This window comes from Mycteria americana, chromosome 8 (assembly GCF_035582795.1).
Source record: "Mycteria americana isolate JAX WOST 10 ecotype Jacksonville Zoo and Gardens chromosome 8, USCA_MyAme_1.0, whole genome shotgun sequence".
Taxonomy (NCBI): Eukaryota; Metazoa; Chordata; class Aves; order Ciconiiformes; family Ciconiidae; genus Mycteria; species Mycteria americana.
In genome coordinates, this window is record NC_134372.1 from 15,565,706 (window position 1) to 15,592,923 (window position 27,218).

A 27,218-nucleotide genomic window follows, 5' to 3' on the forward strand; every position below is an offset into this window, starting at 1 on the left:
ATGTGGGTGAAGTTGTTACCTTAGTGCTGCTGAACAGTTCACTATTTCTTTGTAGGTTTTCCTTCTGAATTTCAAGTTATGAGTTACTGATATTTTTAATAGAATTTGAAGATTAATGAAAGGAAATTAAACGTCCATAGCTTATTACAAGGAAAAATAGGGCATTTGCATTCCAAGAAGGCAGAAAGTGGCTAAAGTGGTTTATATATGTATACATTCTTTTGTCCTGTAAATGTCAGTTTGTCATAAGTAAAGTTCACTTACAATATGATTCCATTCAATTTTTAGTAGATTTTCTGATTTCTCTTTAACTGTATGTTAATTCCTGTAGTATCAGCTGGTTTTCTTGACTACCAATTAAATACTGTTTTAATCGAGTCAAGCTGAAATATTTATCAAGTGAAGATCTAAGTGTGAACATAGCTAAAATAAGTCTCGGCCACTAATTCTTACAGATCTGCTTAACTTTAGTCCTATTGTTAAAAGCAATGTTAGGCACACAGCCTTTGCCTTTGTGTGCGTCAGAAGTATCACAGTAAAAAAGCTTTGTTACTTCAAAGACTTGCATTTAAAAACCCCCAACTTTATCTTGTAAACATAAAATTATGTATATAGGATGAGTAATATAAGCAGTGATTGCTTTCTCAAAGGCAACCCCCCTTCTCTGTGGGTTTTACCAGTAGTTTTTATATGAAGCTATGGATAAAGGCTATTTGACAATGTTCATTATTTTGCACCATTCTAAAAGGAAAATGAAGTCATTTCTATTGAATATGTGCCAGAGCTATATTAATGGTATCTCTTAGCAGCCCAATAAGGTGACATTAAAACTCTGAAAGAGATGCGATTGCTAAAATAACTGCGATTACTCTTTGAAGCAACGTAAACATGTTAAAATGTAGGTGCCCCGCAGGGCCAGCGCTGCAGCCAGCCGCCGTGAGGCTGCCCGGCCTGCAACTGCGCAGGTACAGAGCCAGGATCTTCTCTCTCTGCTGGACGCTCGTGAGATGTTGTTAAGTCTTTGGGCCGAGGGTAACTTCCGCAATTACTCATTTTGATTATATGTGGACTGTTTTTTCTAAAACCCAAGACCGGTTGAGATTGTAATTTTAAATTCTCTCTTGAAGAGGGAGGGTGCTGCGACTGCAGTACGCCTATGCTAAAGCACATTGCCTGGGTCATGTATTTGATATAAAAGGCTTTTGCATGTTTTTTATGGCTTCCAACTACTGCAAGTGGTAGCAGAGGGTTAGTTTCCGGCCCGTGGCACTAGTCACCCTCTCCCTCCTGCTCTGGCTGCGGACAGAAACGTTCCGAAGGCTTCCCGGTCCCGGCTCCCCGGGAAGCAGCAGGCTTCTCCCAGCCCCCCCCGCGTCCTGGCCCTCGGCTCAGAGCGGTGGCTGCACTCGGTAGCTAGAACTGCTCCCTTCCCCGCGGATAAGACCCCGCAGGGGACAGCGTCGCCTCCTCCCGCCCCACCCCGCTGAGGCGTGCGGGCCGTGCGGGCGGGGCGCGGCCGGGAGTGCTGCGGGTGCCGCCGCCCCTTTAAACCCCAGCTCGGACCCCTCCCCCTTTGGCGTTCTCAGCCAATGAGCGCGCGGCTGCGGCAGGCGCCTGCGTCGGCTGCGTCCCCGCGGCCCAATGAGGGCGCGCCCTGGCGCGCGGCGCAAGGCACGTCCTCTCTCCCGCAGCGCCGGGCGAGCCCAGCGGGCGGCGGAGCAGGAGGAGGCCCCGGCCCAGGCGCCGGCCCCCGCGGCGCCGCCATGGTCGGCCGGGAGAAGGAGCTCAAGATCCGCTTCGCGCCGGGGCGCTGCGAGCTGGTGGAGGTGAGCGGTGGCGCCGGGAGCCCGCGGTGGGGCCGTTTTTTCTGGGTGCGCAACGACGGCTGGCGGGGGCTCCCGGCTACCCGCGGCGGGCTCGGCCGCCCCGGCCTCGCACGGGCCGGGCCGCCCCTCCCGGGCGGTGCCGCTGAGCGGGGCTCTGCGCGGAGCGCCGTGGCGGGAGGAGAGGCGCCGCGTCCCGCGGAGCTGGCGGGGAAGCGCTGACGCGCAGTGCGGCAGTACCGGTGCGGCGGTTCTGCTTTCCTCGGTGCGCCCTCGGCGCAAGGTGAAGCACGTTCGCTAACGCTCTGTCGTCGGGGTTGTCGTTTGTAAGTCGTTTCAGTTGCCTTTCCCCTGCTGGAGATTACCCGCGGGCCTTGGAAGTTTGAATAATTTTGTATCGCTTTACGTTATTTTCACATCAATTACTGTAAGGATATTTTTGTTTTCTAGCAGGAAGTTACGTCGTTTAAGCCCACTTAATTGTTAAACCGCTTAATCTTAGCGGCCCTGTTACATGGAAAAGATTTGTCTGTAATGGGGAACGCTGCAGTAATTCCACATGTCGTTACTTTTGTAGGCTTGTTATTTTCTGTTGTCGCGTTTTATTATCAATCGTGTTCATGAGGTGTAGCTGTTAACTGCTGCAGTTGTGAGTGTTTGTCGTGTAAGTTAAACGCATGACAGCTTTTTGTTAAGGTTAATATGTATTCATTTGCCAGTCTGTCACTTTAAGAAAGCCTCTTGGTTTTTCTTTTGCTTTTTGTTGCTGCAAGTGATGCCAGAGCTGAATGAGGAGCTCAGTCTTGTAGTGACTTTCCTGTAGTGACTTTTTTGTCACCGTATTATGGTTGCAAATCCGTGTTACCCCAGTAGCTTCTGTTTTTAGTGAGCATTCCTTAAAATTGATATTTTGAGTCCATCATGATTTTGTCTAGTTCAGTTTTCATGTAAAGCTTAAAGAGTACTTGTATCTTGGTTTTCACCTTGAAATGCATCACACTTTACTATTTTTGTAAGTGATACTCTTATTTTGTATTTTGGTAGTGTCTACAAAGTAATCTTAAGTCTCATAAATGCTATTTTTTAATCTTACGATGCTGTGACTTGTATATTTTTACATGAATGAGACTGCTGGGTACAGTTCTTATTACGTTAATTCTTAGTGAATATTGATCATCAGATAAAGCAAAATTAAATTGGATGCTTTATTATAAAGATCAATATTGTGCATTTAAGTAGTATTATTAAAAATTAGTTGCTAAGAACTTTTTGTACATCTGATGACTCTGAATATAATTGCTTCTTAGTTGAGAAACACATGTAAAAGATTTGTTAGCAGATAGGCTAATCTGAACAAGAACTTGTATTTAAGCCTATAAAACTTGCAGGCAAAAGGATAACCTTTGAATTCTAGAATGTCTTTTATTCTTACGTATAGTAACTGTCTATAAAATGACGGCAAATTCGAAGTGTACTTTCTAGCTCATTAGGCTAACAGTTAAGAGCAGTCTTATCTTTTAGTTGCATTATGTTATTAATACTCCAGCCATATTTAAGAAAAAATATGTAAATTAACAGAAGTCAAACAGGAGATGCTACGCCATATGTGGTTTCAGTTAAGCACTGATACTGTTAGATAGTAGATACAGATTTTTGCCATCTTCTCTTCTAGAGGACCATGATTAATCCTTTGCAAGACAAAGCAAGTAATAGCAATTAAATTGTTAGCTTTGCTAACTATTAAAGGCGATCTGGTTGCTGCACTGAGGTATATGGTGCTGTTAATATGTATTCACTTGTCTGTGGGGACAGCTGTGAGGCAACAGCAGTAGCTTCTGCAACTCTGTAAGAGCATCTGCAAACAGCAGTGGTGGGAACATTAAACCTCAGAGGTCCTTTGGCCTTGGAAGTTCCGTTGTCTGTAGTTTCTGAGCCAGAAATGCTGTTGCAGCTGGGTGATGCTCTGCGAAGGAGCAAGGCAACATACAGGGAAAGAGTTAATCTGTGCAGGTTTTGTATTACCAGAATGTTTAACTTCTGGCAAGGTGAAATACAATTAAACTGGTAGTTGCTTTGTGTTGAATTTATGGGAAACATCTATCACTTATCTTGGTTTCTCAGAAACAAGTGACTAAAATCAGTTAGTCTAGCAGACGAGCAACTGTATGCAAACTGTACTTAACTTGATAAAAGTTGTGATTGTGTTCAGTTCAAGCTGTGCTGCTAGTGTAACATCCTCTTTATGATGCGTAAACAGATGAATGATGCTCAAAAAGTCAGATTTTACAAATGACCCATGTTTTTGTGATGGTCACTTTCTACTTATTAAGGATATTCCATGATATTTTTGGAGAACCCTTCAAATCTTTTCTGCAGCAAGTCTTTGATGTTTATTAGCAGGTACCCTCTAGCTATAGAAGCACTGATAATCTGTCCTATGACGCTCTATCCAGACTTCGCTAAGATAAAAAGTACATAACAAAAAAAAGAAAACAGTACTTGCATGTTCTTGCTTATGCTTTTCGGAAAACATGGGCAGCCTTAAAAAATTGTAAATAAACTTGTGTTCTGAGGTCAAATTGACTGTAAAGATAAAGGTAACTTTTTAAAACATCACTTGCTGTAGTTTGTCATTTTCAGGAAGCTATCCAGATATAAATTACGAATTGTCATCCAGTACTGATAGGAATAAGTTATCCTTTACCTGAAGATTTAGAGTTGAGGAAAATGCCTGCAGTGTGCTGGGAACTTTAAGCAATTGTTTTGGGATAGGCTGTTTCCATAACGCACCTCTGCATATACCCTTATGGAACAAAAGCTTTTTAATTTTAAGGGTGAAAGACAGATAGTAAGTTGGAAGTGATTTCTGTTGCTTCCTGTGTTGCAATCAAAAAGTAGTGGTCTGTTAGAATGCTGAAAAGGTAAGAATGCTCAGAAGTGACTGGACTATTTGAATTGCATAGTAGAGAGTATTTACAAAATTATAATCAATTATCACAGAGTGTCCTTGTGTATAAAGTGGTCAGGAAATCCAAGATTTATGGATTCTGCACACCTGAAGTTTTGTTCTGCGCTGGCATGTAAGCATATGCTTTTACTTTTGTTTTTAGCAGGCTCTTGTTCCATGATACATACAGAAGGAAAGCATGAAAGGAAAATAAACATTGCACAGACAGACACCTTATGTTTGCTGTCTTGGAAACTTGATGGTCTAGTGAGTGGTGGAGAGGAATGAACTTGGTGTGAACTGATGTACACAACTCAAGTACTGAAATGTGTGGCAGCTGAAGTAAAGCTTTAGTATGTTGTACGGATTGAGAGTTTAAAATATCAAATCACTTTCAGATGCATTTTGTAAAACTGAAAAGCGAAAGCTGTATCTTGGTTTTACTTATTATTAGACTATTGTGTTGAATAATGATGAATTACTGTTCTATTTAATAATAAAATTCAAATCTTCAGTTCTCAAGATCATTGTAGATAGGCTGACAGTGAGTTGTATTGTATTGCTGCAGCCTCTAACAGGGACGGTCTATCCAAAATTATTTGTTGCAGGATGTGGACCCTAAATCTTAAATATTTTGGGTCCATCTTCCAAAGAAGTTATTTTCCTCATTTCAAATTGCACAAAGTTATCAGATTTTGAATGAACTTAAAATTCTGTCTTCACTAGTGGTTTGGTTTATTTTCTCCTCTTGTTGTAGAAGTAAATGAGTTTCCCATTTAAGTTTTGTTTTCAGTGTCTTCAAAAATATGTGTAAATACTTGACAGGCACAGTATTGGTGCTCCCAGACGTTTGTGTTCCATGAGATGCTCCAAAACACTTAATGTGGCAGGGAGAACTATTTAATATAGCAGCACTGACTGTAGCCTTGCATACTTTTTAAGAAAAAACAGCAATAAATAACAGTATAAAGAAAACTCTTCTTGTTCTCATTTCCCTAGGAAGATGTTGATATTCCTAGTAGGCGAGCTTTGATTACTGGTGCTACGGGACTTCTTGGCAGAGCAGTGTTTAAAGAATTCAATGAAAATAATTGGAATGCAGTTGGCTGTGGATACAGGAGAGCTCAGCCCAGATTTGAACAGATTAATCTTCTGGACTCTGTTGCAGTTCATGACATTATCCATGATTTTCAGGTAAGTTTCTGGACTATGAAGTACATGGTTAGGGTACTTTATGCATCTAGTAATCAGCTGACGGTGCTGTTCTGAGTTCATGTGGCTTTAGCGGGGCTAATGTTTTGGCAGAGCTCTGAAAAACTATATGGCTGCCTTTTCTGCCACATCTGGAGTGTAGGTTTGCTCTGTAGATAAAGATAGTTCTGAACTTTGCTATCATTACCATAGCTAGACTGCAGGTAACAGACGTATGTGTCAGCACACTTGCATTGATAGTTGAAAGAAAAAGATAAATGTGAGTGACTGGCATAGTACTATGAAGCAGTTCTTTCAAAGTTGAAGAATACTTGAATGCAACAGCAGTAATTGCATGTCTAGCGTGCAATGCAGTAAGAAGTTCAGGCTGTTTTTTCAGTCTGATTTGCAAGGGGAATATATAAAACCTGAAATACTTTATGCAGGGTGCCATTCTGTGAAATGGCTTTAAATAACTTAATAGTCTGCACGTGTCAAATAAGCCATGTGTAAATGGCTTATCTAAAAATAGTTTGGCTAATTTTTTTTAAGTACCATTATGTGTGTGAGAGAGATATATATTATATTATTATTATATTTTATATTATTATACTGAGTTAAAAAAAAACAAAAAAAAAAAAACAAAAAAAACCCAAAAACAACAACTTCGACCTTGCTGTAAAATTGAAGCTACTGAAGATCATAATTGCAAAATTAATGATCAGGTCTTTTGGTATTCTAATACGAAATCTTGAATCAGTATTGGTTCTATTTTACTTCCTAAGGAAAACATGCTCCTCAGAATGTTATGATTAAAAATAATACTGCTACTATTACTACTTCTCACAACTTACTGAAATGCCTTTTTGCCTGAGGGAGTTCATCGCTAGAGTTAGGGTGCAACTGCAATCTCTTGACAGTGTTTGTTGTTTAAAATTAGTCTTTAATTTCCAGCCTCATGTTATAGTGCATTGTGCTGCTGAGAGAAGGCCCGATGTTGTAGAAAGTCAACCAGACGCTGCTTCTCAGCTCAATGTGGCTGCTTCAGGGAACTTAGCAAAAGAAGCAGGTAAGGAGACCGTCTAATGGATTTGGTTTCTTGTTAAAATACTGCATTTATTTATACAGGAACATAAATATAAGTAAGTTACTCAAAGTGCTGATTGTCATTTCTGTGATCAGTGTGCAGTCAGTCCGTTTTCTATAAAGGTAGCGTGCATGTCTGTGTGAAGGATCAGTGAACAGACAAAGCAGCAGGAAAGAATGTGGCTAGAAGATGGGGTCTTTTGGAGATTTGTTTAAAGATTTATTGGGATTTCAAACAAGGCATGAGTTAAAATAGACTATGTATAAACATTTTCTTCCTAGCTGGAGTTGGAGCGTTTCTGATCTACATTAGTACAGACTATGTATTTGATGGAACAAGCCCTCCATATAAAGAGACTGACGTACCAAATCCCCTGAATTTATATGGTAAAACCAAACTGGAGGGTGAAAAGGCAGTCCTGGAAAATAATGAAGGTAAGACTACACTCACACATTTTTAATAGAGGCTTTCTATTTTTACTTAGTTGTATATTAGCTTAGTAGACTCATAAGTCAGTGGTAAAGTTGCAAAACCATGGAAACAAGATTTAGAGAAGAATGTGATTAGGAATCAGTCTCCTTGCTCATAAACTATTCCTGTTGCTTATAGGTTGATTAAAGCTTTGTTTCTTACTTGTTCCAATCTTCATTTGTGTTACTAGTCTCTGCTGATGGACATTCACAAGCCTTTGTCTACTGTGAATCAACTATTCCTAAGGAAAGATAAAATACATCATCAACGTATTATAATGGCATAAGCTTTACCACACTTAATATATAGCTGCTGTTACTTAGGGGGATGCACTGCTATTGTTCTAAATTTATGTTAAAAGGAAAACCAGACCTGCGATTCAATAATAATGCAGATAAAACCAACATAGGCTTTTGTTGTTACTCCTGATCTCCTGTTTTGCTCTCATTACATAAGCCATCAGGCTATCCATTTTATTTTTACCCACGTAGCTTGCCACACACATCAGATTCCTGTTTGTAACACTTTCTAAAGGGTTAGTAACGTAGTTCTGTTTTTAAGCAACTATTTTAAAAATTTTTTTATTTAAATCTTTTCTTAATGAAAATTGGCATGTGAAATATACAAACGTAATTTTAAAAATTCTAGTTAATAAAGGAAAAAAGCTTGGGACAGAACATGCTCCCTTGCATTTAAAACTTAGGTCTTGTACAAAAGAGAGGTTTGGTTTTTCCTACTTAGTAAGCTGTCAGTTTCCATTCATAGATTATAAGGAAAGAAGCATTTCTATTTTCTCAAAAGAATTTGAAGACAATAATCTCAGTGCACTTGCAGAAGAGGCTTCTGATATGTCACTATGATACTCACACTGTGATTCCGCTCTGCCTAACCAGAGAATTGAAGAATTGATAAATTAGTGTGATGGTCTTTCAGTAAGTAAATATATACTATATTTGAAAAGGATAGGCCATAATACAGGTTTGTCATTACTAGTAAGAAATAAACTTTCTAAAAAATACTTCAATAGGAAAAGTCTTATTTTAAGTAAAAATCAAGTTAAATAAAAAGTTGTTCGCTCCACCTCTTACTTAAATATCATCTCTGAATTTGACTGTGATGCTGTTTGCTCCCTCTTCTAGATTGGTTATGAAGATAAGACTGCACCAAATTCAAGTACATGGGGGTATCTTGCTAGATCCTTCCCCCAACTCGACAGTTCAGTTTTGCTTCATAACCTTTTTGAGGATGATCTGTCAGGCAGTAGTAGGTTGAAGCAGTGGTATTATTAGCAGAAGGAATTTCGAGATGGTGCTGAGTAAGATGCTTGAAAATACCAATTCTATTGTTTCATACAATTATAAATATTTTACATGTATTAGTCTTCCAACCACTAAATTGCTAATATTGTATAGGTAGAATTAAGTCTATCAAATGTCCGTAGTTGCGTGAAGAACTTCCCTGTCCATTTCTGTTGTATAATGCAAGAATCTCCACTAATAATTTGGGGGTTTGCATATTTTTTAAAATATATTTTACTTTGGTTAGGAGAAGTGTCGTGATTTAACCCCAGTCGGCAACTAAGCACCATGCAGCCGCTCGCTCACACCCCCTGACACCCCTGTTGGGATGGGGGAGAGAGCTGGAAGAGCAAAAGTAAGAAAACTCATGGGTTGAGATAAGAACAGTTTAATAATTGAAATATAATAAAAAATAACAAATTGTAATGAAAAGGAAAATAACAAGAGGGGAAGAGAGAGAGAGGAACAAAACCCAGGGAAAACCAAAAAAAAAAAGCAAGTGATGCACCTGCTCACCACCCACCAACCAATGCCCAGCCCGTCCCTGAGCAGCAATCGCTGCTCCCCGGCCAACTCCTCCCAGTTTATATACTGAGCATGACGTCATATGGTATGGAATAGCCCTTTGGTCAGTCTGGGTCAGCTGTCCTGGCTGTGCCCCCTCCCAGCTTCTTGTGCAGCTGGCAGAGCAGGGGAAGCTGAAAAGTCCTTGACTAGTGTAAGCACTACTTAGCAACAACTAAACCATCAGTGTGTTATCAACATTATTCTCATCCTAAATCCAAACCACAGCACTATACCAGCTACTAGGAAGAAAAGTAACTCTATCCCAGCTGAAACCAGGACAGTATCCACCCCTTATTCTATACCATCTACGTCATGCCCAGGTTCTACCCTTTCTAATACATTCCAATTAAGCACCACCACTTTCCCTGTCTTTTGGTATATACACACAGATATCATTCCCTTGGTCTATGGGCCATCCCTTTAAAATGTCTGTTGAGTTCATGGAGTCCATGACTTTGGGCTTCATCTGTCATAACAGTCTTTCAGGGCAGGAGAGGTGGTGTGTGGTGTTGGATTGTTGCATGCTGAAGCCAGTTCTGGTTCCATCGCCGTTGTACTTTGCTCACTTTCATCAGAGTTCATTCTTCATTAATCTGGGTGATTCTTACTGTAATGCTGCTGATACAGTATATAACAACCATAAAAGTGATGACATACAGTACTGTATAGCAATTAACACCATACCATTTAGTTCATTGGCTATTCTCACCCAAAATCAAATTCTCTTGAAGTACATGTTGGACTTCCCCATCCTTCTGCATCACCCACCAAGTGCACCCAGGTCCTTGAGCAAAAGCAATTCCACAAATAGGTTTACCTTGCCCGAGGCAGGGATAACCCAGACTGTCTTCCCCAGCATGTTTTCTATGTGCACTACAGGGACTTTATTCCCCCTCTACAGTATGTAAAAGTTTTGATTGGGCAGGGCCAGCTCGATTGGCAGATCCCCTAGTGTTGACTAACCAGGTGGCCTTTGCTAAATGTGTATCCCAATGTTTGAATGTCCCAGCACCCATTGCTCGCAGTGTAGTCTTTAACAGTCCCTTGTGTCGCTCAATTTTCCCAGAGGCTGGTGCATGATAGGGGATGTGATATACCCACTCAATGCCGTGCTCTTTGGCCCAGGTGTCTATGAGGTTGTTTTGGAAATGAGTCCCATTGTCTGACTCAGTTCTTTCTGGGGTGCCATGTTGCCATAGGACTTGCTTTTCAAGGCCCAGGATAGTGTTTTGGGCGGTGGCATGGGGCACAGGATATGTTTCCAGCCATCCGGTGGTTGCTTCCACCATTGTAAGCACATAGTCCTTGCCTTGGCAGGTTTGTGGGAGTGTGATATAATCGATCTGCCAGGCCTCCCCATATTTATATTTCAGCCATCGCCCTCCATACCACAGAGGCTTTAACCGCTTGGCTTGTTTAATTGCAGCGCATGTTTCACATTCATGGATAACCTGTGCTATAGTGTCCATGGTTAAGTCCACCCCTCGATCACGAGCCCATCTATATGTTGCATCTCTTCCTTGATGGCCTGAGGTGTCATGGGCCCATAGAGCTATAAATAATTCACCCTTATGTTGCCAGTCCAGATCCACCTGAGTAACTTCAATCTTGGCAGCCTGATCCACCTGCTGGTTGTTTTGATGCTCTTCAGTGGCCTGACTCTTGGGTACATGAGCATCTACGTGACATACTTTTACAACCAGGTTCTGTACTGGGGCAGCAATATCTTGCCATAGTGCTGCAGCCCAGATGGGTTTGCCTCTGCGCTGCCAGTTGCTCTGCTTCCATTGCTGTAACCACCCCCCCAGGGCATTTGCCACCATCCATGAGTCAGTAGAGAGATAGAGCACTGGCCACTTTTCTCGTTCAGCAATGTCTAAAGCCAACTGGATGGCCTTTACTTCTGCAGATTGGCTTGATTCACCTTCTCCTTCAGCAGTTTCTACAACTTGTCATATAGGACTCCATACAGCAGCTTTCCATCTCCGATGTTTTCCTACAATACGACAGGACCCATCAGTGAACAGTGCATATTGCTTCTCATTTTCTGGTAGTTTATTGTACAGTGGGGCCTCCTCAGCACGCGTCCCCTCCTCCTCTGGTGATATTCTGAAATCTTTGCCTTCTGGCCAGTCCATAATTAATTCCAAGATTCCTGGGCGAGTGGGGTTTCCTATTTGAGCCCGTTGTGTGATCAGTGTGACCCACTTGCTCCACGTAGCATCAGTTGCATGATGTGTAGAGGGGACCCTCCCTTTGAACATCCAGCCCAGCACCAGCAGTTGGGGTGCCAGGAGGAGCTGTGCTTCAGTACCAACCACTTCCGAAGCAGCTTGAACCCCTTCATATGCTGCCAATATCTCTTTCTCAGTTGGAGTATAACGGGCCTCAGATCCTCTGTATCCCCGACTCCAAAACCCTAAGGATCAACCTCGAGTCTCCCCTGGTGCTTTCTGCTAGGGGCTCCAGGTAGGGCCATTCTCCCTGGCTGCGGTGTAGAGCACATTTTTACGTCTTGCCCTGCCTGGACTGGCCCAAGGGCTACTGCATGAACTATCTCCTGTTTAATTTGTTCAAAGGCTTGTCGTTGCTCGGGGCCCCATTTGAAATCCTTCTTCTTCCGGGTCACTTGATAAAGAGGGCTTATGATCAGACTGTAATTTGGAATATGCATTCTCCAAAAACCCACAATGCCTAAGAAAGCTTGTGTTTCCTTTTTGCTAGTTGGTGGAGACATGGCTGTTATTTTGTTAATCGCATCCATTGGGATCTGACGACGTCCATCTTGCCATCTTATTCCTAAAAACTGGATCTCCTGTGCAGGTCCCTTGACCTTACTTTATTTTATGGCAAAGCCGGCTTTCAGAAGGATTTGGACTATTTTCTTCCCTTTCTCAAAAACTTCCTCTGCTGTATTGCCCCATACGATGATGTCATCAATGTATTGCAGATGTTCTGAGCTTCACCCTGTTCCAGTGCAGTCTGGATCAGTCCGTGGCAAGAAGTAGGACTGTGTTTCCACCCCTGGGGCAGTCGATTCCAGGTGTACTGAACGCCCCTCCAAGTGAAAGCAAACTGTGGCCTGCACTCTGCTGCCAAAGGGATTGAGACAAATGCATTAGCGATATCAATTGTGGCATACCATTTGGCTGCTTTTGACTCCAGTTCGTATTGCAGTTCCAGCATGTCCGGCATGGCAGCACTCAGTGGCGGTGTGACTTCATTCAGGCCGTGATAGTCTACTGTTAGTCTCCACTCTCCATTAGACTTTCACACTAGCCATATAGGACTGTTAAAAGGTGAACGAGTCTTGCTGATCACTCCTTGGCTCTCCAGTCAACGAATCAGCTTATGGATGGGAATCAGGGAGTCTCAGCTGGTGCGATATTGCCGCTGGTGCACTGTTGTGGCAGCGATCGGCACCTGTTGTTCTTTGACCCTCACCAATCCTACAGCAGAAGGGTCCTCTGAGAGACCGGGCAGGTGGACAGCTGTTTAGTTTCCTCTGTCTCCAAGGCAGCTGTACCAAATGCCCACCGGTACCCTTTTGGGTCCTTGAAATACACTCTCCTGAGGTAGTCTATGCCAAGGATGCATGGAGTTTCTGGGCCAGTCACAATGGGAATGAATGGCAAAAGCACCCCAGTTAGGCTCACTTCTGCCTCCAATACAGTCAGCTGTTGGGATCCCCCTGTCACTCCAGAAATACAGATGGGTTCTGCCCCTGTATAGTTTGATGGCATTAGGGTACATTGTGCACTGGTGTCTACTAGAACGTTATACTCCTGAGGGTCTGATGTGGCAGACCATGGAATCCACACAGTCCAGTAAACCCAGTTGTCCCTTTCCTCCACCTGGCTGGAGGCAGGCCCCCTCTAGTCCTGATCACAGTATTTGTTACCCACTTCTTGTAAATATGAGTCAGGAGTTCCTTCATTAAAATCAGGAGTAAGATCAGCCCTTCTGCTTTGTCTGGGGATCTGTTCAGTGGAAACTGGAGCAGCAATTTTCCTGGAAGAACCCCCTTGTGTTCTTGTTTTGCCTTGCAACTCACGTACCCATGCCTCTAGGGTCGAGGTAGGTTTTCCATCCCACTTCCTCATATCCTCTCTGTGGTCACACAGGTAAAACCATAGGGTGCCCTGTGGTGTGTACCCTCTATGTCCTCTCTCTTGAGCAGAAGAACGCTGACTCCTAATAGCTGAGATATTGGTCTGTACAGGTGGGGAATAGGACATACCCTCTTTGAATCATTGGACTTCCTGGGACAGTTTCTCCACAGCTGAGACGAGGAAGGAAGAGATACTTTCTTCATATTCCTGGAGTTGGCTAGCTGCTTCATCCACCGTTGGACCCTCTCCATCTTTCCAAGTCAGTATTGCCAATGAGTTGGTGTATGATGCTGGTGCGCTTTGTACCAACTTCCACCATGTGGGCCATGTGCACCGGACTTCATCTGGATCTTTGGATAACTGCTTGTTGTCCAGGTCACTGTAAACCACCTCCAGCACGGCTAATTCCCTCAGGTACTGGATACCTCTCTCCATGGTGGTCCATTTGCCTGGGTGATATATAACATCTTCCTTGAAGGGATATCTTTCCTTCATAGCTGACAGGAGTTGCCTCCAAAGACTGAGGGCTTGTGCCCCTTTTCCAATCGCTTTGTTAATGCCCCCTTCCCTAGAAAGGGATCCCAGCTGCTTGGCTTCTTTACCCTCTAATTCCAGGCTACTGGCCCTATTATCCCAGCATCGGAGCAGCCAGGTGACAATGTGCTCACCTGGACAATGGCTGAAATCTTTTTGCATATCTCACAGCTCACTCAGGGATAGGGATCAGGTGGTTTCCATCTCATCCACAAGTTTTTCCTCTTCTTCCTCCTCCTCTCCTTGTGATGGCCCTGCTTTTTCTTCCTCCCTTTCTAAACAAGCTGACTTTCGCTTCCAAGATTTCTTCTTGTGTATAGGGGCAACTGATACTGACACGGGTTGGTTCCCTGGTTCCACTGCAGTATCTGTCACTAGGGCTCAAGTAGCTGAAGTGCCTGTCGCAGTGGGGGGTTGGAGTAGCCGCAGTGCCTGTTGTTTTGTCATCAGATTCAGAGACCTTCTCTTCCTCTTGAGGGTACTGAATAGTGTTGAACAGGGCTCAGTAGGCGTGGACCAGGCCCCAGCACATTGCAGTGATTTGTGTATCTCTGCAATTGCCAGGGTGACAGCATACTTTTTCCAAATATTCTACCAATTTTTCAGGGTTCTGCACTTGTTCAGGGGTGAAGTTGCAAAACACTGGAGGTGTCCACTGTCCTAGGTACTTGCCCATACTATCCCACACACCCTGCCAACCATAACTATCCGGCCTTGGGGCAGATCTCTGGATGGTATTCTTAAATAGTTGTTTAACCTTAAACAAGGCCTGAAACACATTCAGGAGAGATAGCAATAGGAACATGCTGGTTTGAACATCCCAAGGATATTCAAAATTCTCAAAAGCTATTGTAGTTAGCCTGGAGAGGAAGGGGAAGATGGAGGAAGGTGTCTCCCCCATAGGTTTGCTCTCTGAGGAGAAAAGGTAAAAAGTGTAATTATCAATAATTTCCGACAGGTGGCTCCCAAAACACAGAGGTGACGGCAGTGCTGAGTACAAAGACGAGATCCATTTCATGAACAACAATTTTATCATAGCATAAGCCAGCGTTACACAATACAGCAAAGCAGTAGCCTTAATCCACCTCCCAGAGGTGATAAACAGCACACAAATACTGATAAACAGTATATACGGCAAGTAAGGTGTTACGCAACACAACTCTGAGTAAATTGACATTGTGACCAGCTACTACTAAACTAATATAATAAACGCTTGTAACAAATTTGTTTTAACACACTCTGATCAGATCTGTCATTATCTCAACCCTTTGAGCACCACATTGGCCGCCAAAAAGGACTGTTGTGGTTTAACCTATTCCTTATTTGTCAAGCTTTTTATTCATTCTAAGGTTCGTGTCTTTTTTCGGGTAATAATATCCTCCTTTATTGTCGTGGTTTAGCTTTAGTTGGCACCTAAGCACTACGCAGCTGCTCGTTCACCCTCCCTCTGCCCCTGGTGGGATGGGGGAGAGAATCTGAAGAGCACAAGTAAGAAGACTCACGGGCTGAGATAAGAGCAGTTTAATAATTGAAATAAAATAAAATAAAAATAAATTGTAATGAAAAGGAAAATAACAAGAGAGGGGGAGAGAGAAGAAAAAAAAACAGGGAAAACAAAAAAAAAAAGCAAGTGATGCACCTGCTCACCACCCACCAACCAATGCCCAGCCCGTCTCTGAGCAGCAATCGCTGCTCCCCGGCCAGCTCCCCCCAGTTTATATACTGAGCATGACGTCATATGGTATGGAATAGCCCTTTGGCCAGTTTGGGTCAGCTGTCCTGGCTGTGCCCCCTCCCAGCTTCTTGTGCACCTGGCAGAGCATGGGAAGCTGAAAAGTCCTTGACTAGTGTAAGCATTACTTAGGAACACCTAAACCATCAGTGTGTTATCAACATTATTCTCATCCTAAATCCAAACCACAGCACTATACCAGCTACTAGGAAGAAAATAAACTCTATCCCAGCCGAAACCAGCACATTTGTGCAGGAGGATTCTGCATGCTGGGCGAAAAATCTTTGTAATTGATGCCTGAATATGGTGATTTGTGGTTGGTAGGCATTTTTGTTCTTCCTCTTACCCAGGGAGGATGGGGAATGCTGGAGTAACTGCATAGTGCAGTTGGTTTTTTTAATTTTTGTTCTAACCCAAACAAGCCTTCTTTTTTCTCTTGCAGTGTTAATGAAAGCTTGTTAACTTTATAGAAATCAATGGCATAAATGAAGTTTATATAAACTTAGTGTTTATAAACTGTTTGATATATATTGATTCATATAAATTGATATTCTGAGGGCAAAGATATTAATTGCACTTTCTTTGTGATTTGTAGATGTTTAATGTCACCAACATATTTCTTAACGCTTCCAAAACACTTTTCAGGTTATGCTACAGCGTTCATACCTATTCATAACAATGTTAATACTTGTTAAAATATTCTTTCTTTTAGATGCTGCAGTACTTAGGATTCCTGTCTTGTATGGAGAGGTAGAAAGACTGGAGGAAAGCGCTGTGACTGTTATGTTTGATAAAGTGCAGTTCAGTAATAAATCTGCCAACATGGACCACTGGCAACAAAGATTTCCTACTAATGTCAAGGATGTAGCAACTGTTTGCAGACAACTAGCAGAGAAGAGAATGCTGGTAAGAATTTAAAGAAACAAGCCACTTCAAGGTAAAAACAGTTTGAGTTCTTGGCTTTGTTTCTGAACAACTGAGAACTGTATATAACCTGCATTATTCTTTGCATTTCTGGAACACTGGGAGGGAGAAAAGAACTAGCTGTAATACTACAGTATCTTTACATGATAGCGTGTGGATATTCTGATATTTGAAACAAAAGTGAGTGAAGTGATTGGACAGATCCTTCTGAAAATTGCCATGTGTCTTCTAGTTTACAGGAGAGAAATGCAAATACCTAACTTATTCTAATGTGCCTTTTACAAATTGCCATTTTGGACTAAAAAAAGCCACGGTGGTTGAATGCAATTTGCAAAGATGCCCTTGTTTATTCTATTAAGAACACTGAGGTAGCAAAAAAAAGCCACTGGACTTAAATACTTTATTGTGTTTATTCACCACAGCACCTTCAGATTACCACCTTTGCAAGGTAACAAAACCAAACAACCACCTTTATTTTTCATACACAGAATTTTGAAAAAAACAGACCATGCACATATGGTAGGCGTAGTGCAATCATTTGTTTGATAGAACTTGTACATGGTTTGCGGTTTAACATTCAGAATGTGTGTGGTGCCTTTGACATTTGCTTTTGAGTAAGTGAATAGTATAGAACAGCCAAGTTCCTCCTCCCCAGCTATTTGACGTTGGTTGGTTGGTTGGCCCGCTCCTTTCCCTCCTGTTAATTCTACAGAATATAAGCTATTTGTGAAAAGTCAGGTCAGATATATGTAACACCATTTTTCAGTTTCAATCCCTAGCCAGGTGTTCTCTGAACATGCACGAGACATTTCCAGAACATCAGTGAGGTGCTGTAACATGCCTTTCAGGATAGGATCTTGCTGGAAGATTATTCTGCCCAGTTCTTGCCCAGGAATTAGGCTGAGGGCTAGCTAGCTGCTTTTTTTCACCTGTTTCTTTCATAGGACCCATCATCAGTAAAAGGAACATTTCACTGGTCTGGCAATGAACAAATGACTAAGTATGAAATGGCATGTGCAATTGCAGATGCTTTCAACCTTCCCAGCAGCCACTTGAGACCGGTAAGTCATGTGTTATTTGACCTGTAAAAGGTGGATGTGCTTTATCGTTTCAAGCAGTAGGTCTCATGCTAGCTAGACAAGTAAGCTTCCTCTTCAGGATGATTTGTGTGAGTATGTCTAGCAGATCAGATGTATTGCTGAAGATGCTGTCTGGTATCTAACTCAGGAGAACAACAGCTGCTTTGACCTGCTGAATTATGAAAATTACTCAGTCAGTAACCAGTTTTGCAGTCTGTCGTGTAATGGTATTTCTGCAGAATGGTTCCCCTTAGTCACGAGTAAATCCGTAATTTTTTGTTGTATTTTTATCCTTAAAAAAGCTTACAGATTGACAGAACATTAACTTGAGGGTAGGAATCTGTGAGAACTTTTAAATGTCCAGATTTATTTTGGAATACATACACCTAAGAACTTCAAATAATTTTTGTTTTGCTTAAAACACCTGTCCAGCAGTTTTATTGACACTTGAAAATAAGACTGCTCTTAAAGACATACTGATGATGTTGTGAGAATATAACATGTAAATAAGATTTTATTTATATCCAAAATAAATTCCAAGGATTCTGAATTAATGAAGGCTGGAACGGAAATGTGGCTTGGAAGATGGAGAGAAAAAGAATGGAGAACACTAAGTTAGTCTGAACTTTTTCTGCCCTAATCTATTTCTCTTCAAGTATATCGATCAAGACATGGTTCTGTCAACATTTTAGAGCATTTTTTACCTTGTGATTATAGTCATAGGGAGAAAATAGGAATAAAACATAGAAAAGCATAAATGGTGAGCAGTAATTGAGTGAGAAAAATTTAACTTAGGACACTTCACATTGCTCTGCCTGACATCTCTTATGTTGAAACAAAGTAAACCATAAAACAAGCAAACAAACAAACAAAAAAAACCCCAACCCCAAACCAAAAAAACCCCTCAATATAGTTGGAAGGGAGGAGGGAAATGTACCTATATAGAAAGCTATGAAGGAAAACTTCTAAATGAGCATATATGAGAATAAATATTTTTCTGTCATTTCTGGTTACTTGTTGGTGTTTGGTTTTGGGTTTTTTTTTCTGTTTACTTTTTAGGTTACTGATTGTCCAGTTGTGGGTGCTCTTCGTCCGAGGAATGCTCAGCTAGACTGCTCCAAGTTGGAGATGCTCGGGATAGGTCAGAGAACGCCATTTCGAGCTGGCATCAAAGAATCACTTTGGCCTTTCCTTGTTGACAAGAGATGGAGGCAGACAGTCTTCCATTAGTTTGTAACTTTTTTAGTAAAAGTATGGTATGTGGCACTTTTTTAAAAGAAAAAAATAGTTTTGTATGAGTGTTCTTAAATTGTGACATTTATGAGTTTTCATTTAATCAGGTAAACATATGGTCTTGCACTAGTGAAATTGTTAGCCTAAAAAAAGTTCAGTGACAAAAACTGAGCCTATTTGACGTCATGGATCTTTCCTTCCATTCATACCAGTCTAACTTAAATGTCTATTCCTAGCGGATTATGGTTCTTGGTAATCAGTACCATTGATGCTAAGAATGACTCAGATCACTTGTAGACTTACTTTCAGCTGAAATATGTTGTTGATGCTTAAGGTCTGTGCCATTGTTGTATATACCATTTATTTTCATTAAAAGACATGGTCAGTTACTTTACCACCAAAAATCTGAGTTCTTTGTTTTTAACTTCTGAAGGTGGTGTTCTTATGAAGTTAAACTGAAATAGGAATCATTAAATGTTTGTTTTGCTTGAGCTCTGATGAAAATGCTTTTTAAAAAAAGTGAAACTTTATTTTTGCAATTATCAAGTGTACTTTTTATGCTTGAAATATTTTCAGAATGTTCTGTAACTTGAATTCTTGCAGCTTCGTATTTGTACAGTAAGTTGTACGCATTTGTTTTAATGGTGACATATAAAAGGTAGAAGAGTGTTGGGAGGGTGGGGAGCAAATAGTTTTGACCTGGGTTTTTTTGGGTGCGGGGACTGGAGTTGGAGGATTTTTTTTTTCAAGTGGGGGGTGGTTTGTTTTCTGTATAAAAGCATGAAATATCTTCATCTTTCTCTTTCTTTTGGGTAGTATTTGGGATTGGTGAAGTTAGTGGGAGGAAGATGTTTGTTAGTACATGTGAGACAGGAGGAAAGCTATTTCAAGAATTTGTGGCACTGTGGCTTCTTTTGCACAGACTCTCAGATCTTGCACTGATGTAGCTTGTTCTGGAACAGCAAAGCACATATGTTGAAGGTTTGCACCATAGTAATGTATCCGCAATAGTCTAATATAAGCAAACCTTTGATTTGCTTTAATCTAGTCCTTAAAGTTGGACTCAGTAGCCAGGTAAAGTGGAGGAAGAACATGGTTTGTAAAGGTTAGCTTTCTTCTGAAGTTGCAGATCAACAAGATAAATGTTCTGAGATTGCCAGCAGAGCATTAATAAAACTAGGAAAAGCTGCATTTGGATGATCATTTATTTTTCTGAGGTTGAAATGAAGGGGGAGGGAAAGATGTTCAGCTTTTAATTTAAAAAAGGGGGGAGGGGGACAGACAACACAACAATAGACCAACTGAAGATCTTCTAAAGGTCAGCTTTACATTCAGTCATTTAATTTCCAACTGGCATATGCTAAGAGTTCATAATCCTGATTTTAGTCTGAAGTCCTGATATACACATGGTAACCTATCTCCAAAATGACAATAAATGTATATTGCCAGCATGAGAAACAGTTGTTGATTCTTTCTTTACCATCAGGATTTGTTTACCTGAATCATAAATAACTTGCAATTCTTCTTGAAATCTGTGTGCCCCTTCAGTGATACCCCACCCCTCCTTAATTCAGTGAACTATTTACAGGGTTAGATTAGGTTGGATCAGTGTTTCTCTGTCAATGTGCCACTGCCTTGGGGATGTGATAAATGTACACACAAAAAAAAGGCACAGAAAGTTTTGAAAATATGAGCCTGAAATGTCCTGTGCCTCAGTGCTTTATCAGGAAGATTCTGAGTACATCCCCTCCACTTGCAGGCAGCTAAGTTTTTATTAAATTTTACACCATATTTTTTTAAAAATCACAGTAAATTTAAAACCGATATGAAAAATCGGGGATGGGGATAATAAAAGCCACAAGAAGAAAAATTTTAAGGAACACTGAGGTGTACAGTAGACTTGCTATTCCATTGTGTGTGTGGTTTTTTAGTTTGTTTTTTTTTTTTTCCCCTTGGCATACATAATCAGAAGTGACACTTTTATTAAAATCAAGTAGCCAAATAATTCTCTAAGTGGTTCTCTTTTTATTTTGTTCCCATTTTAAAAACGTGGGAAAATACATTAATATTTGGAAGGCAGTATATGCCATTCTGGATTTATTGCTAATTTTTTTTAAACTGCTCTCAAACTGCTTATTGCTAGATCCACCCAAAAAAAAAAGTGGATGTTACAATACTGACTAGGGCAGTATCCAATTCTGTACTTTTTTTTTTTTAATGAAAGGGGGATATCACTTTTTTTTTTTTCCCCAAGATTATGCAAAACTGTCTCTTCCATGTAAAGGAAAGTGCTCTAACCATCCATTCCCTTCAACTGGTATAAGTTAATTGGCACTGCAGCCATTATTGTAAATGAAGCAGTTTGACCAGGGAGGAAAAAGGACATATCTCTGAAACATAAAGTACCTAATAGGGATGAGTTGGGCGTTTTACTGGGAGGAGAGAATTAGAATTTTGAATTTTTCTCACACTGAGCGCTTTCTTAAGTTCTACATTTGCAGAATCTTTTTTGTGTTTAGTAAGATCTACAATTGTTCAAACAGGAAGGGGTGGTTTGGGGAACTCCTGCTTCCTTAGCAGCATTCCAGACAGCATTTTTGGATAAGGTGTTGGCAATATGATTTAATTCATTTATGTGTTGCACCTTGTATACATTGTTGCCCAGCCCAATACTTAATTTTTCCACTCAAAAAGAGGGAGAATATATTCATTTTAAAAAGAAGGGTCTAGAGCTAGTTACACTAAACTACTGTAACTCTGCATTAAGTTTCAAAGGATGACAGTAGGACGGGAAGATACAAAGACAACAAGAAGTGAAGTGTACCAAAAAAATGTGATTCTCTTAGTTGCACTCTTGAATAGTTGGATGACCAAAGATACAGAAAAATCAAATGTTAAGGCAATACGAGTTTTCCCACCTCCTACTGCCTTTTCCTTCCACAAAACCTCTGCATTAAGTTTCAAAGGATGACAGTAGGACGGGAAGATACAAAGACAACAAGAAGTGAAGTGTACCAAAAAAATGTGATTCTCTTAGTTGCACTCTTGAATAGTTGGATGACCAAAGATACAGAAAAATCAAATGTTAAGGCAATACGAGTTTTCCCACCTCCTACTGCCTTTTCCTTCCACAAAAAGTTGGTATGTTCAACGGCTGTGTTCAATGAAAACTATATTCCCAGCTAGACTGCAGTCCAAGGGTCTTGTTACTAGTACTTTTAAAAAATGTCTTAGGTGCAGTTTTGACAATTCAAAATTTATTTTGAAGTGTAAGGAAAATCAACCTAAAAGGTTTTGAAGTCACACTGACTATAACTGGGTTAAATTAGGTAGCTCCTTTCATTCATTAACTTCCTCAGCATCACTCAAAAGTATAACCTAGATTGAAGCTTCACTATGTTAATCCTTTTGACCAGGAGTTTTGGAGTAATTCTGTCTAAATTCTGGCAAGGTGATCATGAACATCAAGCTGTCATAATTAAATATGTGGGAAGTCCCAAGCTGAGATATTCAATCCTTCTGTATAAATGTCTGTTAGGACCTGGATTCTGTTCAGATAAATATACATTTTATTTCAGTAAGTTAATGATAAACTTTAGCATTCTATATTTATTTAGCAATGTATTTTCCATTTTGCTCTACATGTAATCTATAAAAAATAAATACCAAACTCCATCTGATTATCATTTCTTTATTTTACTACCATAACCTGAAGGCTGTGACAGATTACAAAGGCGAAAGGCAAGTATGTTCTTAAATGTCGTGTCTGTTCACTACATAGTTTTCCTGCCAAGAAAAATTGTTCTTGATGCTTAAAAGGTGAAAATCATAGCTTTTACATATGATGTTACAAAAATCAGTCTATCGTCTTTGACATAAATATTTAAACCAAAATACAGAAACAACAGTTCCTCTTCCCTTTTTTTGTACCAAGTCAAGAGTAAGGAATCATTATTTCCAGGGTTCCAGTAGGAAATGAAAAATTAGTTAACTCTATCGTTTCTGTGAAAAGGCTATCGTTCAGTTATATCTTGTCAGAGGGGTTCTGCACCCTCAGCATCCCCCCACCATAAAGTATAGTAGAAGTTGCCCTGGACAACATAGTCTCCAAGACACTTTATTACTAGACAGACACCTTTCATGACATTTCCCTCCTTTGGTTATAGATATCTAAGAGAGCACTATAGATATTGCAAGAGACAGGGGAACTAGTACTGTAATTTTCCAATCACTTTTAAGCTATGTTGCTGTTGAAAGAATTGGTCCCTTTTCTTCTCTGGCTTTGTGTTCCTGGCTCCATGGCTCTGTAGGTATTTGTGTTGGTCAGCCAGAGCACAGGAAATGTTCGGGGTCAAAATCATTGTGATTGCATGAGACACAATCTTTGTGTGCAGCAGAAAGAATGGCTTCTTTTTACAGAAGCAGTCCCAATTTCTGCCAGCTTAATGATTATGAAAGTATGGCATTATAGCGTCAGTCCTGCTTGAATCCTCATTCTGGGGTTATGTGATGTTTATATTCATTTATTCATTGCTCTCTTGTCAGTTAAGGGGATAAAGAAAGAAAAGTCACTGGTTTTAAAGTCTCATTTTCTGTTTAGGCTGCAAAGATGCACTTCACTTTTTCTCTTCCAGGCCTTCTAAACCCAAAGGACAGATTTTCATGAATGAAACAAAGATGTTTATATCATCTGGTCTCTTCTGATTTATTTCTACATAAAGATGAGATAAAGACCATACAGATCTGTCCCTAAACAAAATGAAAGTAAAACGAAGTTAGCATTTTATAAATGTTTCAGTTCTTTTCTAGGGGTTCTGGTTTTGGCTGGGATAGAGTTACTTTTCTTCCTACTAGCTGGTATAGTGCTGTGGTTTGGATTTAGTATGAGAATAATGTTGATAACACACTGATGGTTTAGTTGTTGCTAAGTAATGCTTACACTAGGCAAGGACTTTTCAGCTTCCCATGCTCTGCCAGCTGCACAAGAAGCTGGGAGGGGGCACAGCCAGGACAGCTGACCCCAACTGGCCAAAGGGCTATTCCATACCATATGACGTCATGCTCAGTATATAAACTGGGGGGAGTTGGCCAGGGGGCAGCAATTGCTGCTCAGGGACTGGCTGGGCATCAGTCGGTGGGTGGTGAGCAATTGCATTGTGCATCACTTGTTTTGTACATTATTTCATCATCATTATTATTATTATTATTTTCTCCTCCTCTGCTGTCCTAGTAAATTGTCTTTATCTCAACCCACAGGTTTTACTTTTTTTTTCCGATTCTCTCCCCCGCCCCACTGGGGCAGGAGAGGGTGAGCGAGCAGCTGCATGGTGCTTAGTTGCTGAGTGGGGTTGAACCACAACACTAAGTCTCCACTATTGTTCTAGGGAAATACAATATTGGAATTAAAAAAAATTAATAGAACCTATTTACTCCATTTCAAGAGAAATGTAACTTGTGGATTTAGTGTTGTGCCCTTTCTACGCCTTCTAAAGCTAATTTTATTAGCATGGCTTCATAGCAGTGATATCTGTTAATATCTGTACACAGAGAAGAGTTTAATGTTGTTCTTCAAACAGTGACAGAACTCTTTTTAAACTCTGTACTTTCTGGTTTATTGCTGGGCTGAGGCACTGCAAAAAGGTTGTCACTGTAAACCTTCACAAAGTTGTCATTCTCTCTACTGACGCCATTTTGCTGTTAAAGTTTGTTTTAAGTAACTAAATTATGGATCCGTTCCAAAAATGGCATGCTTCTCTGCTCATAACTGATAAACTGAAAAGCTATTAGGGAAAGGTAGAGAATTCTTATCAGACCAGTGGTCTTGAAGCCATGAAGCAATGTCTACTACCAATTTTCCAGAAAGTTGGGCTCCCGCGAGTTCAGTAGAAACCTGACATTCTTCAGGAGTGAGTCATCGGAGGAAATTTCTTGGTTGTTTTGGGAAGCACTAAGGTATAAGAAGTGTTTGCTTTCCAGTAGAAGGCTCTGTAGCAGAAGTGCCAGTGATGCAATCTCCAAGGGCTTTTGTGCACAGCTGGACTTTCATGCCCATCAGATTTATAAAACACGTTGTTGCCCCTTTTTTTTCAAAAAAGAAGCTTTAAACTGCCTCCTTGCATTCCAAATTTCCAATTTGCTAACAGACAAATTCTCAATTTGCTAAGGACTTTGCAAACAAATTCCAAAAATAAAAAGTAAATGTATGAACTGAACTTGCTGGATGCTGGAGTGCTAGATTCTCTTAAATTCCAAAATTTAATATTTTCTCTGTTAAACACTGAAAGAAAAGTAGAACTGATGTCACAGCTCTACATATCCACTCTGCTTTGGTACTCTGGGATTAATAGTTTATGGCGTGAAAATGAAACAGGAAAATCAGAGGATGCATGAAATCCTTTTGGTTATCAAGAGCCACATTTTTGCAAACTTATGTGAAAATCTCTAGGAAAACACAATTTCAGTTCAAAACAATTTTTTAGCTTCTCTCATTTTCTACTGTATCTTATACAGTAGACTTCAAATAAAACCAGGTTGTCAGAATTTGGTGACATTTCTCATCACACAAAAAGAAATGTGAGTTACAAAATGGCAGACTGGCATTTTTCCCATCTTCTGTCTGCTGTCTGGAAGAGGATCTGGCCAAGTGGTCAATGCAGCTGTCAGTTCCATATTAAATTACTAAAGCTGAAGGAAGGCAGAAGCAATTTGCACCAAATGCTGCGTCCCTGAGCAAAGGAGATGACATTCTGATATCCAGATCACTCCACTAGGCTACAGTTGTTTTGTAGTGCACTCAAAACTAATATACCGATTCATCAAGTTACAGCTGGCTTAGGATGCAACCAAATCAGTAGCTTTCCCCTCCCATACCCATTATGGGCCTTTGAGAACATGCATTTAAAAGGCTGTTGTGAAACATGGGGACTACAGTTGAAGCAGTGGGGTTGGGGATTTCATGTGTGTATTTTACGAGAAGGATACCACTTGGAGAACATCTCAAATTCTGTGAAATACAGTGAGCAGACTACTTAATAAAATTCAGTCATCTTGCTGTCCAGGCTTTCTTTGCTTCAGTATGTGTGTGATGTTTTAGTTCAGTTCTTAATATAGATTAACATAAAAACTTCATTAAAAAATAATTCCTATGAATGAAGTTCTTCCGTGTGCTCAAGCTCTTAAAAAACAGCTGAAATAATTCACTCAGCCTTGCCTGACACCACCCAGCTATAACAACATCACACACATGTAAGCACGTATCTGAACTCATTGCATTTGAGTCTTTTCTGCTACAGAGGTGAATATGGGACATCTGGATTAGGACAGCTGGCTGAAACCAATTTTTCAGTGGTTAATATCACAAGAAATAACTAAGGCTATTCAGGAGGATTTCCACCCCCTCCCAGTATGTGCTTTGGAGGAGCTGCATATCTATTCAGGAGGCTCATAAAGTGTGCTGCATGTGGAAAGCATGACAGCAGCAGGCTAACTCTTTCTCCAAACCACCCTGAGGTACCTGCAGGAGCTCCACAGTGACGTGTGCCTGTGTGGCATCTGTCAGAGCAGGCAAAAAGCAGGACAAGCAGTCAGTGGGGTATGAAGGCAGAAGTGGATACTCACATGTGTGCTGCCATGCATGGACTGACATGCCATGCATGCAGTGACAGGGCTAGAAGCTGCAGGGCTATGAGGATTGAGGTGTTCTTTGTGTATGTTGGGGGCATGAACCAAAGTTTCAAGTAGTGTTTCATTTTGCTTTAGAATTTTTCTCTCTTTGATTATTGGCTGCAATAACATGCCAAAATGGACAATCCAAATTTAAATCTAATTTACATCCTAAATGAAAAGAGAAAACAGATTAGTGAACTGTGACAGACCTGTGCATACCTGTCAGATAACTTAATTTCAGATGATATCAGTGATTTCTGACCTAATTTATGTGAGGTTGATTTACACTAACTCACTAATAACATAAATGATCCAAGTTTTTAACCATTCTGTTCCCACATGCTCTATAATTCAATCAAAACTGGATATTCTTCTTAAGTGGTACATCTTTATTTAAGCTGTTGGTTTAATGTGTTAACTTTACAACCAGTCACTCACATATAAAAATGCTTGAGCATCTAGGAATTACAGTGTAACAGGAGCTTAGATGAACTGTATAATAAGATAGAAATATCTAGCCTCCTACGATATACACTGTTTTTGATGAGATTTTGG

At 40.6% G+C, this 27,218-nt stretch overlaps 1 protein-coding gene across 1 annotated transcript; it reads left to right on the top strand.

Moving 5' to 3' along the window:
- Positions 1-1,657: 1,657 nt before the first annotated feature.
- MAT2B (methionine adenosyltransferase 2 non-catalytic beta subunit) lies at positions 1,658-21,817 on the top strand. Its single transcript, XM_075509918.1, has 7 exons — positions 1,658-1,826; positions 5,770-5,964; positions 6,916-7,030; positions 7,330-7,482; positions 16,475-16,668; positions 17,631-17,747; positions 18,825-21,817. Exons 1-7 carry the CDS (start codon positions 1,764-1,766, stop codon positions 18,993-18,995), a joined length of 1,008 nt encoding a protein of 335 aa, XP_075366033.1. The 5' UTR covers positions 1,658-1,763; the 3' UTR covers positions 18,996-21,817.
- The last annotated feature ends 5,401 nt before the right edge of the window (positions 21,818-27,218 follow it).

Coding starts and splice junctions, on each gene's coding strand:
- MAT2B (XM_075509918.1), top strand. CDS start 1,764: ATGGTCGGCCGGGAGAAGGAGCTCAAGATCCGCTTCGCGCCGGGGCGC. Junction 1,827..5,769: donor GGCGCTGCGAGCTGGTGGAG/GTGAGCGGTGGC, acceptor TCATTTCCCTAG/GAAGATGTTGATATTCCTAG. Junction 7,483..16,474: donor AGTCCTGGAAAATAATGAAG/GTAAGACTACAC, acceptor TCTTTCTTTTAG/ATGCTGCAGTACTTAGGATT.